The sequence below is a fragment of the Paroedura picta genome, chromosome 2 (assembly GCF_049243985.1).
Source record: "Paroedura picta isolate Pp20150507F chromosome 2, Ppicta_v3.0, whole genome shotgun sequence".
Lineage (NCBI taxonomy): Eukaryota > Metazoa > Chordata > Lepidosauria > Squamata > Gekkonidae > Paroedura > Paroedura picta.
This window is the reverse complement of record NC_135370.1, coordinates 65,367,889-65,387,175: the sequence shown is the minus strand read 5'-3', so window position 1 is coordinate 65,387,175 and position 19,287 is coordinate 65,367,889. Positions and strand designations below refer to the sequence as shown.

Genomic DNA, 19,287 nt, shown 5'->3' with positions numbered 1-19,287 from the left:
CCTGAACATAAAATAGTATAATGTCTCTTAGTAGTTGGATCAGTGGATGATACTTGGGATGAATTGCAGATCAAGCCATAAAATGATTACACAGTGATTGTGCTGTTTGGTGATTGTCAAAACTGCTTTCTCCCACAGATCTCCCCACAGGGCTACAAAGAAAGGCAGCCTTTATCAGGAGAATCATATATCTGGTTTTAAATTGTCATCTGTTTGTGTTAAATTTCAAGTTGCATTTTCAACCAGATTTGTTTTTTAAGAAGCTTATTACATCTAAAAACTTAAAAAAAAATAACCGTTTCAGAATTTTATTTAATATAATAATGATTTTTATTCACCTTGTGGAGTGGCAAAACCATTCTGGAATTCATTGTTGATATACATTGCACTTCTGCATCATGACTGTGTCATTCTAAAGAGGGAAACCTTAGAAGTGATTGCAGGCTGACACTGTAAGGCTATTTTGAGAGAGGAGATTGATTAACAGTTTGAGGAAAGCTTCAGGGAACTCTTCCTTTCTAGCCAATGGCCATTCAGTATGAGTTGTTTGCAGTATCTAGACAAGGGAAACAAAAACAAAGTCACAATATAACTTTGGCCAGATTAGCATTAAAGATAAAAACAGGTGTCCTACATGGCTTGGTTGTCTAATGCAATGGCATTGGCCAAAGAACAATCATAAACTGGTCTACTCAGAATCTTACTCAATTCTGTTCAGTGAAGCTTACTTCCAAGAAAGTGTTGTTAGGACTGCACTACCAGTATACCATCTGCTTTTTAGCTACTTCTGAAAAGAGATCTCATATTTTCATTAGAGTCATTGGATGTATTTATAGTATGTCAGATTGAATAAGCAATTTAAAGTATTGGTATTCTGCAGCTGAGAAACAGGATATTAAAACTTGAAGACTTTTGAAAGATATTGATTTTATTGAAAACAATAAAAGTTGTTGTGAGTTTAGCATTTTGGCTGGTTGATTCCTATTGCTTAGCTCTGTATCTGTTATCCATACAAAGAAATTAGGTTTCTGGAGTAATGAATAAAAATTACAACACTTGTGGTAATTTGCTTAGCTGACTGCATGTTTTCTAAGCAGCCAGTTCCTACTATGATTAGTCTACCATAGGGTTGCTGTAATTGGAATACAGAATAACACCACAGCTTGTAAATGTATGTTTTTAGAAACTTCTAATGCATTAAGAATGTACCTTAAACATTTAATAGAGTGTTATTTAAATATATTTTTCTTCTTTTACTATTTAAGCAAAATGCAGTATATAAATTTAGTAATTGAAGACAATTTTTTAAAATATTGCCCATGGGAGAAAACTAATAGAATGAAGTTAGCTTTATTTTATCAGCTGAAGCTGTCTTCTGCAGTTAATCTTCTCTGTGGATTTTTGAGGTTCGGTGTCCACAAAATACAAATAATCAAATTATATTAACGTGCAAAACTTATAAAGTTAAAAATATAGACAAAGCCCATAGCCCAGGCTTTCTCAACCAGGGTTTCATGAAACCCTGTGGTTTCGTGATGGCCCTGGAAGAGTTTCCCAAATAGGTGGGAGTTAATTAATTTTTAATATACAGCTTGGATTTCTCAGGTGGTTTATTGATAATGTTTGTTTGTTTGCTTGTTTATTTATTTACCGCCCTCCCCGGAGGCTCAAGAAGAAGAAGAAGAAGAGTTGGTTCTTATATGCCGCTTTTCCCTACCCAAAGGAGGCTCAAAGCGGCTTACAGTCGCCTTCCCATTCCTCTCCCCACAACAGACACCCTGTGAGGTGGGTGAGGCTGAGAGGGCCCCGATATCACTGCCCGGTCAGAACAGCTTTATCAGTGCCATGGCGAGCCCAAGGTCACCCAGCTGGCTGCATGTGGGGGAGTGCAGAATCGAACCTGGCATGCCAGATTAGAAGTCCGCACTCCTAACCACTACACCAAACTGGCTCTCAAGGCGGTTCACATAGAACTGAGAACAGTACAAGAAACCATACATATAAATAACTGTAACAATTAATATTACTAACTGATAATAACAGCGTAACAGTACAATAGATTAACAATAATAATGCAAACAATTAATAATATTAAAGAACCAAGCTTTGAAGAACAGGGCATTCTGAGGCAATTTAAAAATAGATACATATTTGCTGGTACAATTTTTCCAGATAAAGGGAGGCTTTGTATATAGAAGGTCCTTTGGTTTAGACACTGCCATTTCCAGCTAAAAGGATCTCAAGAAGCAGGACTGGGAATTATATCTGGTTAATGACCCTGAAACCCACTGCTATTCCAGGGAGATAATTCACTGCTAGACTAGACAGACAAATTGACTCTGTATACGGTAGCTTCTTATAATTGTGCACAGCCTTTGAAGTGCAATCTTGTGCACAGGTGCTTGGCAAGAAGTGCCAGTCAATCCAATGTAACTTGCTTCTGTGTAAACTGTGCATCACTGAAACTCTCTTGCTATTGAATTTGGGAAACTGTTGTAATAGGAAATATAAGGGGTGTTTTTTTTTTTTTTAAGAATGACAACTCTCTACCCTTACATTCTAGGTACCACAAAAGCAGATAAAGGACGAGGTCCTTTTCATGTTGGAGCTAGATGAGAAGCACAAGGGTCATTGAGAACTGTCAGTCGAAATAAATAGCACAAGAAATGAGTGTGACTGTACTCTAGCATTTCAAAAATGAACATGGGGCTACTCTTTTTTTTACTTGTAAGCCTCCTTTAGGTCCACAAAAATTGCTTTCTGAAGTGTACTTCTGAATGATGGAAATATTTGAATTATTTGTACAGTGGAGATTAAATTCATTCCAGGTTGGAGCTGTAAAAAAGGAAACCCAACACTTACATTTTACTACTGCCAATTGCTACTAGTTAAAAAAAATATCCAATTACTTGTTTCATGATTTGAAGCTTAATGCCTATAGTAGCAAAGTGGCAATAGCAAAAGGAAATCAGATGGAGAGGAGATGACTGAGTGGGGATCTGATAACCATTTTCAAGTATTTAAAAGGCTGCCATATAGAGGATTGAGCAGAGTCGTTCTCTCTCTCCCTGGAGGGATGGACCAGAACCAATGGGATAAAATTAATTCAACAGAAATTCCGTCTAAACATCTGGAAGTAGTTCCTGACAGAGTGGTTTCTTAGTGGAAGAGGCTTCCTTTGGAGATTTTTAAACAGAGGCTAGATAGCCATCAAGAGCCTCTTGTGGCACAGAGTGGTAAGGAAGCCGTCTGAAAGCTTTGCCCATGAGGCTGGGAGTTCAATCCCAGCAGCCGGCTCAAGGTTGACTCAGCCTTCCATCCTTCCGAGGTCGGTAAAATGAGTACCCAGCTTGCTGGGGGGTAAAACGGTAATGACTGGGGAAGGCACTGGCAAACCACCCCGTATTGAGTCTGCCATGAAAACGCTAGAGGGCGTCACCCCAAGGGTCAGACATGACTCGGTGCTTGCACAGGGGATACCTTTACCTTTACCTTAGATAGCCATCTGATGGAAAGGCTGATTCTGTGAAGGTTCAAGGGGGTAGGAAGTTACAGTGGATGAGCAATAGGGTTGTGTGTGCAGGGGGTTAGACTAGATGACCCAGAAGGTCCCTTCCAACTCTATGAATCTGTGAATTGGCTGTTCTGTCATTGTAATAATAGTAACTGCTTGAACTCTGTTCAAAGTTTAATTCACTCAGGGTACGGTCATTAATTGAGTGGTGATGTAAAACTTAATGTCTGCTGTACACAAAATAAAATCTGTTTTAATAAAAATCGCAAGCACAAAATTTTTTAAGCTTTGGTTTTGTTTGTTTTCAGTGGGAAACATAATATCCAAAGGACTGTATAAATCAGGACAAAACCCATAAGATCAGTTTGTCAACTCCGGACACATAAGTGAAGTAAATGAAAAAAGAGAGTGAAGTAGTTGAGAGTGAATGTGCCCAAAAGACACTGTAGTCTTCAGAATTACTACCCTGCAGTTGCTGTGTAATCCTAAAATTGGTTGCTGTTCCATATTTATAACCACTAACAGAATAGAGTTTTAATACTATGTTGGAATGTAGTAAGCTTTCAAACTGTATTATATTTGGGTTGTGTTGAAAAGTCATAGATAAGCTACAGTTTGCTTCAAGCAGAATTTACTGTATAGGTATCCGTTCCCTTATCCTTCAGGCTTGACTAGCTAGATGTTGATCATAAAAATTATATCAGTGGACACGTGTGATAAAAGAAACTGGGAATAATATCATGTTTGAGAGGCAGAATCCCAAAAGTAGATTTCTATTCCAAATCAGCTGAATAGTGGGGGTGTCTTGAGGAAATATTTGTGATTTATAATCTCAGAAGTATGGTGCATTGTGGGAGGCAGTAACCACACATAAAATTAAACCCTTAAATTTAAACTTCATTCTGATGAAAAATTCTGGAGAACTTGAAAGTTTGCAGACTTGTGTTATTTTGGTTGGTACTAATCAAAAGATACAGCATATTTTTGGTTTTTGAAGTCTTCATGTTATTGGGCAGAGACAACTTATAAATACAGTAAAGTTGCCTTCAGTTATTAATTAGCATCTCTAGCCTCTTTTAAAACTGTTACACATTGTGGTTTTATGCAAAATACTATGAACACCTTTTAAAAGATTATGGCATATAGTTATACTGCATGATTAATCCCTTGTGTAGCATAACTAAACCTCCCGTTTTAATCACTGTACTTTCTCTGATAAATGACACTTCATATTTCTTATTCCATATATACACTAAATTCTGTGCATTATGATTAACCTGTGCTTGTGCAGCCATAATGTTCTTGAAGAAATCATATTTTTCATTTCCTAGTCCTCTTCTCTATCCAAAAGGACTAATGTGAGTTTTCTTGAGCAATTTTACAAAATACCGAAACAGCGATATTTGATTACATAGTGTTCCTGTATGTCGAAAACAATGGGGAAACCTTTGAATGTGCACAACTTTGTGTGGGCATTGGAGGTTTCCATCTAATAAAAGGAATTTTGCCTCTCAAAAGCTCATACCCTGAAAGTCGTGTTGGCGTCTACAGTTCTACTGAACTGAAATCTAGTACTTCTACTAGATTTCCCCATGTTTCTATAATTAGATGCTTGTTTAGTCTTCATAGAAATGTAGTGAACTCCTCTACCATTTACAGATGGGTCATTGATACAGCCCCCCCCCCCCTAGCAATTGGGTAGCTCTTTGAGTCAGATAGGACGTAAACTTACCTAGGAATAAAACTCTATTCTATTTGGTATTCTGTTCAATGATGTATGCTGGTATCAGTAAGAGGAAAAGTTGCCTGTTATTGTCGTCAAATTGCTCCATATGAATTTAAGAAGCTGCACGCTTCTTCCATGTCTTTTCTGCCCACATCCTGCTGTAGCATAACAAGTTACAGTGTTTCAAAATGTAGAAGTGATGCAGAGATGTTTCAAGCTGTAGATTGTGTGAAAGGGTTCAGTTGTGCTTTTTATAGTTTAGTCATATGCCTCTGGTAATTCTACTGGGCCATGCCTAATCCTGTTTGGATTTCAGTGGTTGTTTATTAATAATAATAAACTGAAGCTGAAGTCACGCCATGCCAGTCTCAGGAAGAGGAGGAGTACCTCTTGCTTTTGTTATTCAAAGTAACAGAATGAGTAATGCCGGGTGCAATCTGGAGTTTATGCTACTCTCATTGTGCTTTGTCATTAAAAAGAATGATTGCATTTCAATCTCTTTTTTTTAAAAAAAATGTTAAAATAGTAAGGAAGAAGGAAGATCAGAATTCCTAAGGTATGTTATGTTGTTAATAATTATCAGGTCAGCCAACAAATACATTATGTGCTCATGTATATTACATGTGTGTTCATGCCCTGTGGAGCAGCAGTATTTAAAAATATTGTTTTTCCACTCGCCATAAGAATTGTTATTAGGAGTTCTGTAGAAAGTGCTCTTTTTGATTAAAATGCTCCAGGTCCCTTGGTTTGTTTTTTTTAGTAGCCTATAGAGAAATGGTATCTTTTGTATTTTACCCAGGTATTATACCCAGGTGCAATGGCCTGTAGACAGAACATTACATATAATCATGGTAATTCATAGTTCAAGTATTTCTAGTGCCTTGCTTTTTATTAGGCTAACAAAGGGTATTCTAAATAGATGGACTAATTACGCAAACAGGTTAGTTTACTGTTGTGAAACTATGGATTGGATTAAGAGATAGCAACACTGCATCCTGGGCAGTTCTCAAAGGTTCCCCAATCTCTTTGTTTGTTTGGAGGCAGAAGACAAAAGGAGAGCTCCATAGTGTAAAATGTGAATTATCACAGAACTGTTCTTCCCTTTGATTGTCCTTTTGGAGCAATTTTAGCATTTTAAAGAATGAAATAGAAATAAAGCAAAGAAAGGGGATTCAAACTATGTTATGAAGCCATAACACTGGAAGCACAACAACTATTTTTAAAAAAAGAATCAGTTATTAAAGGCAATTTTGTGAAGTAGGCAGGACTCCAACAATCACAGCAGATGGCTAGGAGAAACTGCAGTGCCTGACCTGGCTGCTGCAGGGCTTAGGAGCAAGCTCTTTCCCTCCTGTCCTCAATAGCAAATTACACTCAAATGAACTTGTGTTTTTTAAAGGAAAACTACACAATGGTATGCTTAGTTTTATTTGCCCATGAACAACTGAAGACAGGCAATTAACAATATTTAACCAGTCAATTGACAGTAGTGCCAGGCTTCAAGTCTGTTTTTGCCTATAATACAAGGTATATACTTAAAATTTTGCATATTTGTCTTAAAGGTGTTTAAATCATAGGTATTGTTGCAGAGGTTATGCAAAAATATAGGTAGGTGTAGAAATTGTAAAAAAATATTTAAGTGCAATGGCTTATAGTCATCTGCAAAACCAAAAAAGAAAAAGCTGGACCATTTGGATTCGGCCTGACTCAGTTTGGGCTGTCTGAATTAGCTGATTCGGGGTCATAGAATCATAGAGTTGGAAGGTGCCTCTAGGGTAATCTAGTCCAACCCCCCGCAGAATGCAGGTACTCACAACTACCTACCCGCCCACAATTTCATGCTCAAGTGATCCCCCACCAAAAATCTCCAGAATCCAGACTGGCCTGGAGGAAATTCACCTACCATCCCACTGTAGGAATCAGCAATTCCCTGGGGATGCAAGAAAGGGTGTCATCTGCAAACTTGGTGAGTAGTCCCTCCACCCCCTCATCTAGATCATTAATAAATATGTTAAAAAGTACCGGACTGAGCACCGAACCCTGAGGTATCCCACTACTCACCTCCCTCCAGTCTGATGAAACACCATTGACAACAACTCTTTGAGTGCGGTTCTCTCACCAATTCCCTATCCACCTAACTATCTGAAAATCCAGATTGCAGTCCTTCAACTTATCCATCAGAACATCATGGGGAACCTTATCAAAAGCTTTACTAAAATCCAAGTAAATGACATCAACCGAATTTCCATGATCCAGCAAACCTGTTACTTGGTCAAAGAAGGAAACCAGGTTGGTCTGACTGGACCTGTTGGAGACAAATCCATGCTGGCTTCCTTGGATCACCAAATTGTCCTCCAGATGTCTGCAGATCGCTCCCTTTAATATCTGCTCCATTATCTTCGCCACAACAGAGGTCAGACTCACTGGTCTGTAGTTTCCCGGGTCATCCTTCCTCCCTTTTTTGAAGATCGGAATAACATTTGCTCTCTTCCAGTCCTCCGGGAGATCTCCAGTCCTTAAAGATGTCCTGAAGATGATGGACAAGGGTTCTGCAAGTTCTCCGGAAAGTTCTTTGAGCACTCTCGGGTGCATTTCATCCGGACCAGGGGATTTGAACTCATCCAGTGCAGCTAAATGCCTCTCGACAGCCTCTGTGTCCATGTCAGCCTGCCACCCAGACACTATCTCTTGGCTACTGCCATCTCTAGATGTGCCTAAACCCTTGTGGGGAAAAAAAACTGATGTAAAATAGGTGCTGAGCCTTTCTGCTTTCTCTGTATCCGCTGTTAGAGTTTATCCATCTTAGCTCACTTTTAGTCTTGGCCTTTCTGATGATTGATCTTCAGTGCCTAGTAACCTGTAGGTACTCTTCTTTAGAGCTCTGTCCTTCCCTCCATTTCCTGAACATCTCCCTTTTCTTTCTTAGTTCCTCATCATTTGCACCATTTGCACCATTGAGTCTGAGGGCAGGCTGGTATGGCTCTAATCCTGTGTGTGAAGGATCCAACCTACTGGCTAGTCAGTAAAAGCCTGTTTATGCCTGAAAGTATTAAAGAAAATTCAAACTATGCTCTGAAGCCGTAACTAGTTTAAATTAAAAGCACAGGTTTCCATGCAAACTTGGCTGAGGCACATTAATTTAACAAGATACAGAAGGTTGTAAAAATCGTTATCACCCTCAAAGCACTCTTATAATCTGTAGCTAGAAACCTTCCACTGAAAGAGCTGTAACTGAAAGAGTGGTCAGATGCATGCTGATCTAGGAGGCTCTTTGTTTATCCACTATTCCTTGGAAGAAGTCCTTAACACTGTTTACACAAGGGCCTGTGTTTATAGGGCTTTTGGATGCTTTCATGCAGGCAGTGAATATACTGTCAATGGAATACTGAAGTCATAACGCTGAGCATTTTTGAGTTCAAGTCTTAAACTTTAAAAAATGCATGCCTCTACAAATTTGGTATTTCTCTTATATGACTGAATCCTGATAGCCACTTTTTATAAAATGTAATTTTGGGACAGCATGCCTATTTGGCCTTGGGAGCTAACCCTGACCTTTCTGATTATGGCCTTAATCAAGCTACTTACTTGACATTAAAAAAAATCCTTCTCATGACAGCTCTTGACTTGCATGGCATTATTCTTTAAATATAATTTTCTAGGTATACGTGCATATTAACAAGTTATAAAAGGTTGTAAAAATCATCAGCACCCCTCAAAGCACTTTTATCATCTGTAGCATAGAAACCTTACAGTCAAAGAGCTTTACCTGAAAGAATGGTCAAATATGTGCTGATCTAGGAGCTTCTTTGAGGGGTTGATGTGTTCTGATTGACTTTAGCAGTCAGCCAAGACTCCTAGCTTGAGAGAGTGTTACGTGGTCTTTTGACATGACACAGCCCAAGGTGACTGTGGAGGCAAGCCTTCATGAATGGTAACTAGATGATTGCTGGGTAGGGAGTGGGGGGCAGCTTCTTTTTGTAACAGTTTTGCTGCTTTCAGAGGTTCAGCATGAATCTGAACTGTCTTCCACATATAGAGGGAGACAGAAATTTCCTGGACCTTATGCTGACTTTGAAAGCATCAGAAAACAATGAAGCTCATTCTCAGATCTCCCAGTTTTCTGACTAGTGTGAGCTGTGTTCAAGAAACAGAATCCCAGGCAATACTATAGAAATAGAAGCAGTCTTTAGAGGTTTACCAGGGACAGATTGAGCCTTCATCAAATTGATATCTCCAAAAGACTGGTTCTCATTTGCTTCTGTGAGAAAATATAAAGCACTGTTTTAAATATTTTGAGGTCAATTTTGTTGTTCCCCCACTGGTGTGGATACTGTTAAGGTAGAAGCATGTTCACTGTGTATTCATACAGCTTTCTCTCTTACTCATCAATACTTTATTAGTGTTCCCATAAGAAAATAATTTCAAATTTTTTGCCATTGAATCAGTGGAGCCCAAAAACCTTTGGCCTATCTGGTTCAGAATTGTCTGTTCTGACTGGCAATGGCTGCTTTGGAGTGTGGAAAGAAGTCTTTCACATTACCAGCTACCTGATCCTTTTAACTGAAGATGCCATGGGTTAATTCTCAGCTGCGTGCAGAAGGCTGTATGAAACACAGGTGCTCTAGCGCTCTTTAGCTATCTCCAAAAAGCCCATTGCAGCTGAAGCTGAAGTGGAGTTGTGTTTATTTATTTTCTGGATCAGAAATAAAAGCCACATGCTGAGAGTCCATAAGTATACACCTCTTTCCGCAGTAGCAGTTATGCAGGGATGCATAAGGATTCGTCAGATTGCAGTGTGATATTTTAAAAACGCTGTGCAAAGCACCTGGCCGTTAGACCTGTACAAAGCAATTGTTTCTACTCTCTTGCGGTATTGGAAAGTAAGCAAATACTTCTAATGAAGAAATCTTTTTTATTATTAGATTTAGTACATCCTTTAAAAACAAATAAGAATTGTTTTAAGCGTTTCAGAAAGGGAAGCAAAGTACACCCATTTCTCTCTCTTAGAGCTTAGTAGATTCTATCCCTGCCCAGATCCAAAACAAAACCCAGTAATTTTCAAACTTCTGAGCTGCTCTTGGTTGATGACACTGCCTTACTTAGAGATGCTAGCCTATGAGCCCTGAACCAGAGCCCTTTGCCTCACAACCAAGGTTTGTGCCTCTGGCATTTCCTGCCCTGTTAGTACCAGTGGGAAAATGAGAACTAAATCAGCCCAGATATAACTCAGAAACTGCTAGCTTGCTGCCAGCAAGGTCGTTTTTACTTTCCCCCCCGTATATCCACAATGCACACAGAGCTTTCTCCATTCCCAGGGCTTTCTTTTATTTTCACTACATGAAAACAGCTATCTGAATTGTGTCTAGTATACATGGAAGTAGGAGGGATGGCTACATGAAGCTAACCTCTCCATTGTAGTGACTGGGTCAGTTTGTTTCTATACGTAGCATAATCTGGTATTTTAAAGTGCAATAAAGTGTAGTTTAGTGTATCGCCTTTCTTTTTCTTTAAGTACATATAGAAAACTGTTGAAACTGAAAAGAGAAATTTATTTGGTTAGGAAATCTTTTATCAAAAAGAATTACTTGTGTTTGGCAATAATTACGTTTTACGTTCTGTGTTTGGTTTCTAGTGTCTAATTTTCATTGTAATGAAATTGCCTTTCTGTTTCATCTAGGCCTGAGAGTAACTGTGTTGTTAACATCATCCCTCATGGTATTAGGAGCTGGTCTGAGATGTGTACCTGTGACAGACCAAACAACAAGGAAATGGTAAGAGAGATATTCATTTATTAGTTCTCTGGAAGAAAACAATTACGAATTATTTTATATCAGTTTAAGCCAGTAGTTCTCAACCTTCCTAATGCTGCATCCTTTAATACAGTTCCTGATGGTGTGGTGCATAAAATTATGCAAGGGTTCTTTCACAGAAATTAAACCGAAACTGACCAATGGGGTGAAGAGCCATTGTTCATAATTGTATATAGATTGTTTTTTTTTCCTTTCCACCTCTTCTTCCAATGGTATTTTGGATAATCAAGAATCAGCAAGTAGATGTTATCCTTGTAGCCCTGCAATGGCCATGTAGACCCTGGTTCTCAACACTTCAAGAAATGGTGGTGGAACACCCCTGGAGGTTATCGGTATTCCCAACTGTCAGCATAACTGGAAGAAACTATGGTCTTAGACCCATCCCTATCATGTTACCAGCCTGGCAGTAGGGTAGAGACAGCACTAATTGTCCTAACAGACAACCTCCGCCACCTGTTGAACCAGAGCGGGTCTGCGCTGCTTGTGCTATTACACCTCTCAACAGCGTTTGATGCAGTTGACCATGAGCTTTTAGCTCATTGCCTTGCCAAGGCTGAGATTAGAGGGACTGCCCTTCAGTGGCTGATCTCCTTTCTTCAGAATTGTGGGCAAAGGGTAGCAATAGGAGAGAGTTCGTCAAGCCGTCACCAAGTGGCATGTGGAGTCCCTTGGGGCAGTTATCTTTCCAGTCCTATTTAATATCTCTAATGCCTTTTTGCTCAACTGGTGTGGAGGTATTGGCTGGGCTATCACTAATATGCTGATGACACCCAGCTCTTCCTGATGGACAGCTGCCCTGATTCTTCCCCAAAAGCATTAGCCAGCTGCCTGGACGCAGTGACAAGGTGGCTCAAGCAGAGTCATCTGATGCTCAACCCTTCAAAGACGGGGGGTCCTGTGGCTGGACAGAAAGGGTCCAAGCGAGGAAGCGAGCTTACCCAATATGGAGGGAGTGCAGCTATTATTGGCTCACTGTGCCATGAACTTGGATGTGATTCTGGATTCTTCCATCTCAGTGAAGGCTCAGATCACAACAGTAGCGCATCTGGCATTCTACCACCTTAACCAAGCCAAAACCAAGCGTCCTACTTGGAGTACCTAGCCATAGTGATCCATGCAATGGTCACCTCTAGACTGGACTTCTGAAACTTGCTGTACGCAGGCCTGCTCTTAACCTTGATCCGGAAACTACAGCTGGTCCAAATGCTGTGGCCAGTGTCCTCACAGCAACACCATGGAAGTCTCAAGTTTGGCCCATCCTTCAGCAGCTGCGTTGGCTCCCAGTCAAATTGCGGATCAGGCCTAAGGTTTTGGTTATCACCTTTAAGGCCATACATGTTCTGGGCCCAGTGTACCTAAGGGATTGCCTTTCTACCTACACCTCTCAAAGAGCCTTATGTTCTACCACCTCCAACTACCAGTGAAGCTTGGTTGACCTCAACTGACCCAGAGCCTTCTCCATCCAGGCCCCTACCTGGTAGAACGAACTCCTAGAGGATATCCAGGCCCTAATGGAAGTTGAACAATTCTGCAGGGCCTGCAAAAAGGAGCTCCTCCGCCAGGCAGTTGGTTGAGGTTGACCTGAGTCAATCACCCCCCATTTGCCCCCGAGCCTCCCTCTTATGGAAACCACTGCCAACCTGTCCAACCCACAGGGCCATCATTATGCCATAGTAGATTCAGGGTTCTTTCCATTGTTCTATTATATTGTGTACTGTTACCATTGTATTATTATTGTTACAATTATTGAGTTATCTGTATTGCTCTTGTTTTACGTAAACTACCTGGATCCTTCGGGGAGGGTGGCATATAAATTCACCTACCATCCCACACCAGCGATCAGCAAATCCCTGGGTATGCAAGGAAGGGCCACAAGAGACTGACACATCCCTTCTTAAGAAATCCATCTCAGGTCCATAGATTCCATATGTGGAAGATCCAGACAGTTCTCTCTGATCTTACCAAGCCTTCATTTGAACCACTTAGAGAAATTCTATTAAAGTAATTGTGAATGAAGGCCCTTTTCCTCATGGCTGCCTGTAGTCTCAGCCAGGATGATATCAAAATTAAGTGCATTGTTGGTAAGGAAAGAGATTTGTATCTTTCATAAAGACAAAGTAGTTCTCAGACAAAACCCCCACGTTCATTCCAAAGGTTAACTTCAAGCTCCACAGGTCTCCGAAATTACGGCTTCCATCCAAACCCACAGCAGCAGAAGGAAAGATCCTGGCAGACCCTGCATGTCAGAACTGTCCTGAAGGTTTTTGTTCAGAGAACAGGCACTTTTAGAAGCATTGTGGCCTTATTTGTTTTCATTTCTCCACCAAACAAGGGGCAAAAAATTGGAATTTCAAAAAAACCCTGGATCTGAATACTTTGCCGGTATTAGGATCTTGGATTTTTCAGAAATCTCGAAATGTTTTTGGGTCCAGTAGACCCGAACTGAAAAAAAAACAAGGGTGGAAAAACCCTGCACATCCCTAGTACTGCACATAAGCCAGTAATAATCTTACATGTGGTATATTTCCCCATGAAGAGAACATAAAGTTTTGCCTTGGAAAAAGATGCAATCTTTTATAGACCTTTGAAAAACATTTGTCTTCCTGTCTGACTGAATTAAAATGCTTACCATAAAACAATGACCTAGTGATTGGGTTCTGTACTGGAGCTCCAGTGTGAAGTTTAATTCATTTATTTTTAAAGCACTTTGATTTTTTGTATAGAAGTCTCCAGTGAAGTTCAGATTATTAATAATTTTAATATTTGTGAGCAGGATACAGTTCAATGGGTTACTCTCACTCATATTAAAAATCAATAAAACATTTGGCAAAAACTGCTCACTTGCCAAGTCCTATGTAGAAAAAGAAACCATTGGACTGCTGTTGTATGTACTTTTCAATGAGTAATAAACCTTCAAGGAAAACTATTCTGTAATGGAATTTGTAAATGGAGCCATTAGGCAAAAGTGCTTAGTAGCCAAACCAAAATTTAAGCAGGCTGTATGGCCCAATTTGTGAAGTCCTTGTGAACTGCTGGAGTCTTTTATAGAAGTTTTAAAGTCTTATGTGGTGCATTGCTAGTATTTTCATAAAGGCAGCTAGTTAGAAATGAGGCACCAAGGATGTGTCCTTGTAGCTGTCTGTCGTCCACATAGTGCAGCACAAGAAACAATACATTCTATAAACCACTAATTGTGTTAGTTGTGCTCAGCACAGTTCAATTATATATCCTATTAAGTTGTGTTTCTTTCTGTTTCAATGTGGTTTCCATTTTTAAGTATCTTCAGTAATATAAAAACAAGAACTAGAGAGGAATGTCTGAGTCTGATGGAAACATGTTCAACTGCCATTGCATCTGCTTGTGTCTTAACAAGCTAGATAGTGCTTGTGGAGGGTGATGTGTGAGCTCTTTTTATTTTGAACATTTCTGTTATCCTAGGCTGATTAGCCCAGTTTGGCCTTAGCTTGTCAGAGCTTAGAAGCTAAGCAGGAACTATCTTGGTCAGTACTTGGATAAGAAAAGTGAGACTGATATGTTTAGAAAAATAACTGCAAACAACTCTGTGGAATGCCTGTGGAAGGGGTGGCCATAAGTGGGGTGTAGCTTGATGGCATACTTTTCTCCAGCAACCCTTACCAAGGTAGCTTATGTCTATAGACACATCAGATCTCTTTATTGTTGTTGTCAACCATTCAGTTGTGCTTGGCTCTTGATGATCCCATGGCATGGATGTCACCATGTTCCCCAATCCTCCATCATCTCCCTCAGCCATGCAGGGTTCTGGCCAGTGTCCAACCACCACACTCTGTCGGCCTGGTATCCTTTTTCCAATGACCAATCCTACCATAATTACTTTTTCCCTCTGAGGGGGCGAGGACATCCTCTGGATGATTTGCACCATTCCATCAGGGAGACAGGACTTATTAAATTCTCCTTCCTGTTTGAGTCCGGTGGGAGTCACCCAAGCTCAGTTTGTTTCCTGCCTCACACAGGAGACAACTAGTCAGGCAGCGGGCAGCCTATCTTATATTTCTAATCAAATCCTTACCTTAATTCTATTCTCCTTATATTTGAACTCTAAATTTCCTGGCTGAATGCCATCTCTGAGCAGGATCTTACTAGCATGAGACATGAGGGCTATTGTACGGTAATTGGAACAGTTTTTTGGGTCACCCTTTTTGGTAGTGGGATGAACACAGATTGTTTCCACTCCTCTGGCTAGTTATTAGTTTCCCATATTTTCTGGCACGAAGCTGTAATGGTTTTGATTGGTGCACATCTCAGCAGCTCCATGGGTGAGGTATCAATGCCTGGGGCCTTGTTGTTTGGCAATTGACTCAAGGCTTGTTCAACTTCCTCCTCAAGAATGGCCAGTTCAAGTTTTATATCTATTTCATTTTCATCTTGAAGAGAGCAAACTTCTGTTCTGCATGCAGTTTTTCTGTATATTCTTCTGTGTATTCCCACCACCTGTTCTTGATGCACGATTGGTCAGTCAGTTCCTTCCCTTGCTTATATTTGATACTAGCTTTGCAAGCAGCAAATGGCATTCAAAACCTCTTTACTTGTGCAAAAGCATTTCCCATGTGTTGCTTTTTGCAATCTTCAGTTTGCATTTCTGATTCCAAAACTTCACTGTCTATTCTTGTGGCTCTTTGAAAAATCTGCATTTAATTTTCTTCCTTCCTCCCTTTTGCCTGCAGCTTTTGCTGCTTTTGAACACTCAGGTATTCTTACAGTTTCATCTGGGAGCAATTGATCCTTTTTCTGACTTCTTGTGGGGTAAGTATCTAACTGCTGTTTTAACAGCTTTCCTGCCACAGTTCATCAGGCATCTTGTCTGTTGCGTCCAATAGTTGAAATTGATTGTTCACCTCCACTGCATATGTGAGCAGAATTTAATTTTATCAAACTTCCTTAACCTTGATGTTCTGTTGATGCTGCAGTTTTTTTGTTTTTGTTTTTGTTTTTAGCCCGTAACAGTTTATGATCTGAACCACCTGGATGTGTGTTGACAGCATAGATTGAACTGGACCATTGACAGCTGCATTAAATAAAGTCAGTTTGGTTTCTGTGTAGTCCACTTTTTTACAAGGGAGGTTGCTAGGTCTTTCCTTGATCTTCTCCATTTACCTGGGCTTGGGACCAGCATGCTCAGGTGTGTATAGAGTTATAGTGTGGTAGACTCAGTGGTACTGTCCATTGGGTACTGTCCATTGGCCACCTCATGAGAAGAAAGGACTCCCTGGAGAAGAGCCTAATGCTGGGAGCGATTGAGGGCAAAAGAAGAAGGGGACGACAGAGAATGAGGTGGCTGGATAGAATCACTGAAGCAGTAGGTGCAAATTTAAATGGATTCCGGGGAATGGTAGAGGACAGGAAGGCCTGGAGGATCATTGTCCATGGGGTCACGATGGGTCGGACATGACTTCGCACCTAACAACAACAACAAGACTCAGCACTCAACAAGAACAGCACTCCAGCTCTTCCAAAGGCATTTTCTTCCATGTGAAGCTGCCTTCTATTGAATCAGACCATTACTCTGTCAAGGTCAGGGCAATTGGCATTGGGGCTCTTTTTATTTGGAGGACTTTCACTTTATCTGCTGCCTGCTTCTTTTAACAGGAGATGCCAGGTATTGAACCCTGGGACCTATTGCACACAAGGCAACTGCTATACCAGTAAGCCATGGGCTTCTACCCCACATGGAACCCCACAAATCTAGCATGGATAAATGAGTGCCTTTTGGCAGAAGGCATTTAAGCTATCCAGGTCTTGGGTCATGGAGGAGTTCAGACCTTACTGTTTCAATATATTAACTATTCAGGAATGTCATATACCTTCTTCAGGTGTCCTGCACCTCCTCCTGTAAGGTACATAATTCATATTTTTTGCACTGTTCAGCAGAACTATAATATGAATGAGTTTTGGTTTCCATAAGACTCTTCAGTACTAGTCAGTGGGTACTGTATATTTACAAGAATTAATATAGGCAAATGAGCAACTGTTCGCACCTCTGGGGAGTGGCTAGCTTCTTTAGTACTATTTTTATTTTTTATTCAGAAAAGTCACCATATGGTAGTTTTTTCACAGAAATTAAAATACAAATCAATACTTAGTGACTTGTAGGTATTTACTATTGTTAGGGATGGTTGTTTCATCAGCCACCTCTTTCTGGTGTCGAGAGCCAGTTTGGTGTAGTGGTTAGGAGTGCAGACTTCTAATCTGGCATGCCGGGTTCAATTCTGCGCTCCCCCACATACAGCCAGCTGGGTGACCTTGGGCTCGCCACAGCACTGATAAAACTGTTCTGACCGAGCAGTGAATATCAGGGCTCTCTCAGCCTCACCCACCCCACAGGGTGTCTGTTGTAGGGAGAGGAAAAGGAAGGCGACTGTAAGTCGCTTTGAGCCTCCTTCGGGTAGATAAAAGCGGCATATAAGAACCAACTCTTCTTCTTCCTTTTAAAGCATTTATTCTTACTGATTCCCCATTTCTCCATATGTAGCCAGCTGGATGACCTTGGATCAGTCACAGTGCTCTTAGGGCTGTTCTCAGAGAAAAGTTCTGTTAGAGCTTCCTCAGCCCCATCTACTTCATAGGGTGTCTGTTGTGACGAGAGGAATGGAAAGGAGTTTATAAGCTGCTTTGAGATTCTTTCAGGTAATGAAAAGTGAGGTATAAACAAAAAATTCTTATCTTCTTCCTTGAGGGTTGTTGTTTTTCCCCCCAGCCTCTAAAATTCCTTTACAGAAATTACTAGCTCAGAAAATTATTATACGTCTCATCTGCCAAAACATACTCAAGTTATTTGCAGATTAAGGAGGTTAAAAAGAACCCCAACAAGCCAACCTTGATGTTTTCTAGTTTATAAAAGCTCACTCCTGCCTGTCTGTTCATATGAAGTAATGATTACTCAGCATAGGTCAGTAAGCAAAAGGTTATTTGCACACCTGTCCTTTATACCTGGTGGCTCTTTCATCTGCCTAATACTGTGTTTTTATCCATCATTAGCTCCCATTAATAAGTAAAGGTTCACTGGTAAGTAAATGTGCATCTTACCCTAGGAAATGTTCTTATTGTGTGGAGGTCTGTAATTGTGGCATTATTAAAAGAAATCAACAGTGTTTAGAGAGGCTCGATTTTATTTTTCTTGTCTCATTGGTTTCTTAAGAACTCATGTTGCCTCTAAGCTTTGATTCTGTTTGCCCTGTCTTTCAAACTTAAATGAAGCTTTGACAAAGAAACATTTTCAAGTGTGTGACAACTGTGATTGCTGCACAATAACATGGCATTATGATGTGAGAATCTGAACAAATTTGTTGCTGAATTGTCCAAGGCCTCACTGTACCGCTATGCTGTTGTCTTTTAACTGGCTGGGTGTCTGACAAAGATGCCTCTGTCTTGACCCAGTATTGTGCTGTTTGTTTCATAGTAAATCTTTGCCTGTTGCTTGACTGGCTTTCAGTTAAATGTTTTTTTTTTTTTTAATAATAAGATTCTCCCTCAACCCCTGTCATTTCAGAATGTAGAGTCCCTTGGGTTCTAAAATGCTGAAGTTAAAAAAAGAAAAGAAAACAGCAGCAGCAACAAAAACCTACAAACATAACAGAGAGCAGGTCCTCACCTAGTTCAACATTTTAAAAATACCCACTGACTTTGGCCATTTTTACATTTGCAGGTTATGAGATGTAAAATAAGTTCCTAAATTAACTTTATGGCCAGCATCTTCATAACAATGCTGTTTCCTCTTACTGTTCAGAAACGAGGCTTATGCTGTGGGGGGGTTTCATTCATTTCCCTGCTTTATTTCAGCAGTGTTACTTTTTATGGAACCAGATGCTTATAAATTACCCATCATATATTAGTGAATGTATATATTGAAAATGAAACCGAGTATGCTAGTAACTCAAGTCCATAAATATTTAGCAAACATAAAACTTTTCAGTTAAAATAAGTCATTTTGCTGTAATAATTCAAAATAAATTCCCATTTCCATACAAATAGACTTTTTTTGGCACACTTATATTAGGTAGAAATTGTAAATCCTTCAGAAGGAAAGTTATTTTCCAAGGCTTTATTTAGGTGTGAACATTAGTTTTATGAACATAATAATAGAAAGATTACTATTTTAATATTTGGTAGAACCTACTATTTATATATATGTATCTACATTTCTTTAAAATCATTCATGAACAAACTTTAATGATCAGCTGTCAGGATGGTAAGACACCCCC

At 39.9% G+C, this 19,287-nt stretch overlaps 1 protein-coding gene across 1 annotated transcript in view; it reads left to right on the top strand.

Moving 5' to 3' along the window:
- Window positions 1-19,287, top strand: part of SLC49A4 (solute carrier family 49 member 4) — a 102,315-nt gene that overhangs the window by 12,861 nt on the left and 70,167 nt on the right. Inside the window, exon 2 of the mRNA XM_077320472.1 lies at window positions 10,918-11,011. Coding sequence (XP_077176587.1) covers window positions 10,918-11,011 — 94 coding nt within the window. The remainder of the gene's footprint in view (window positions 1-10,917; window positions 11,012-19,287) is intronic.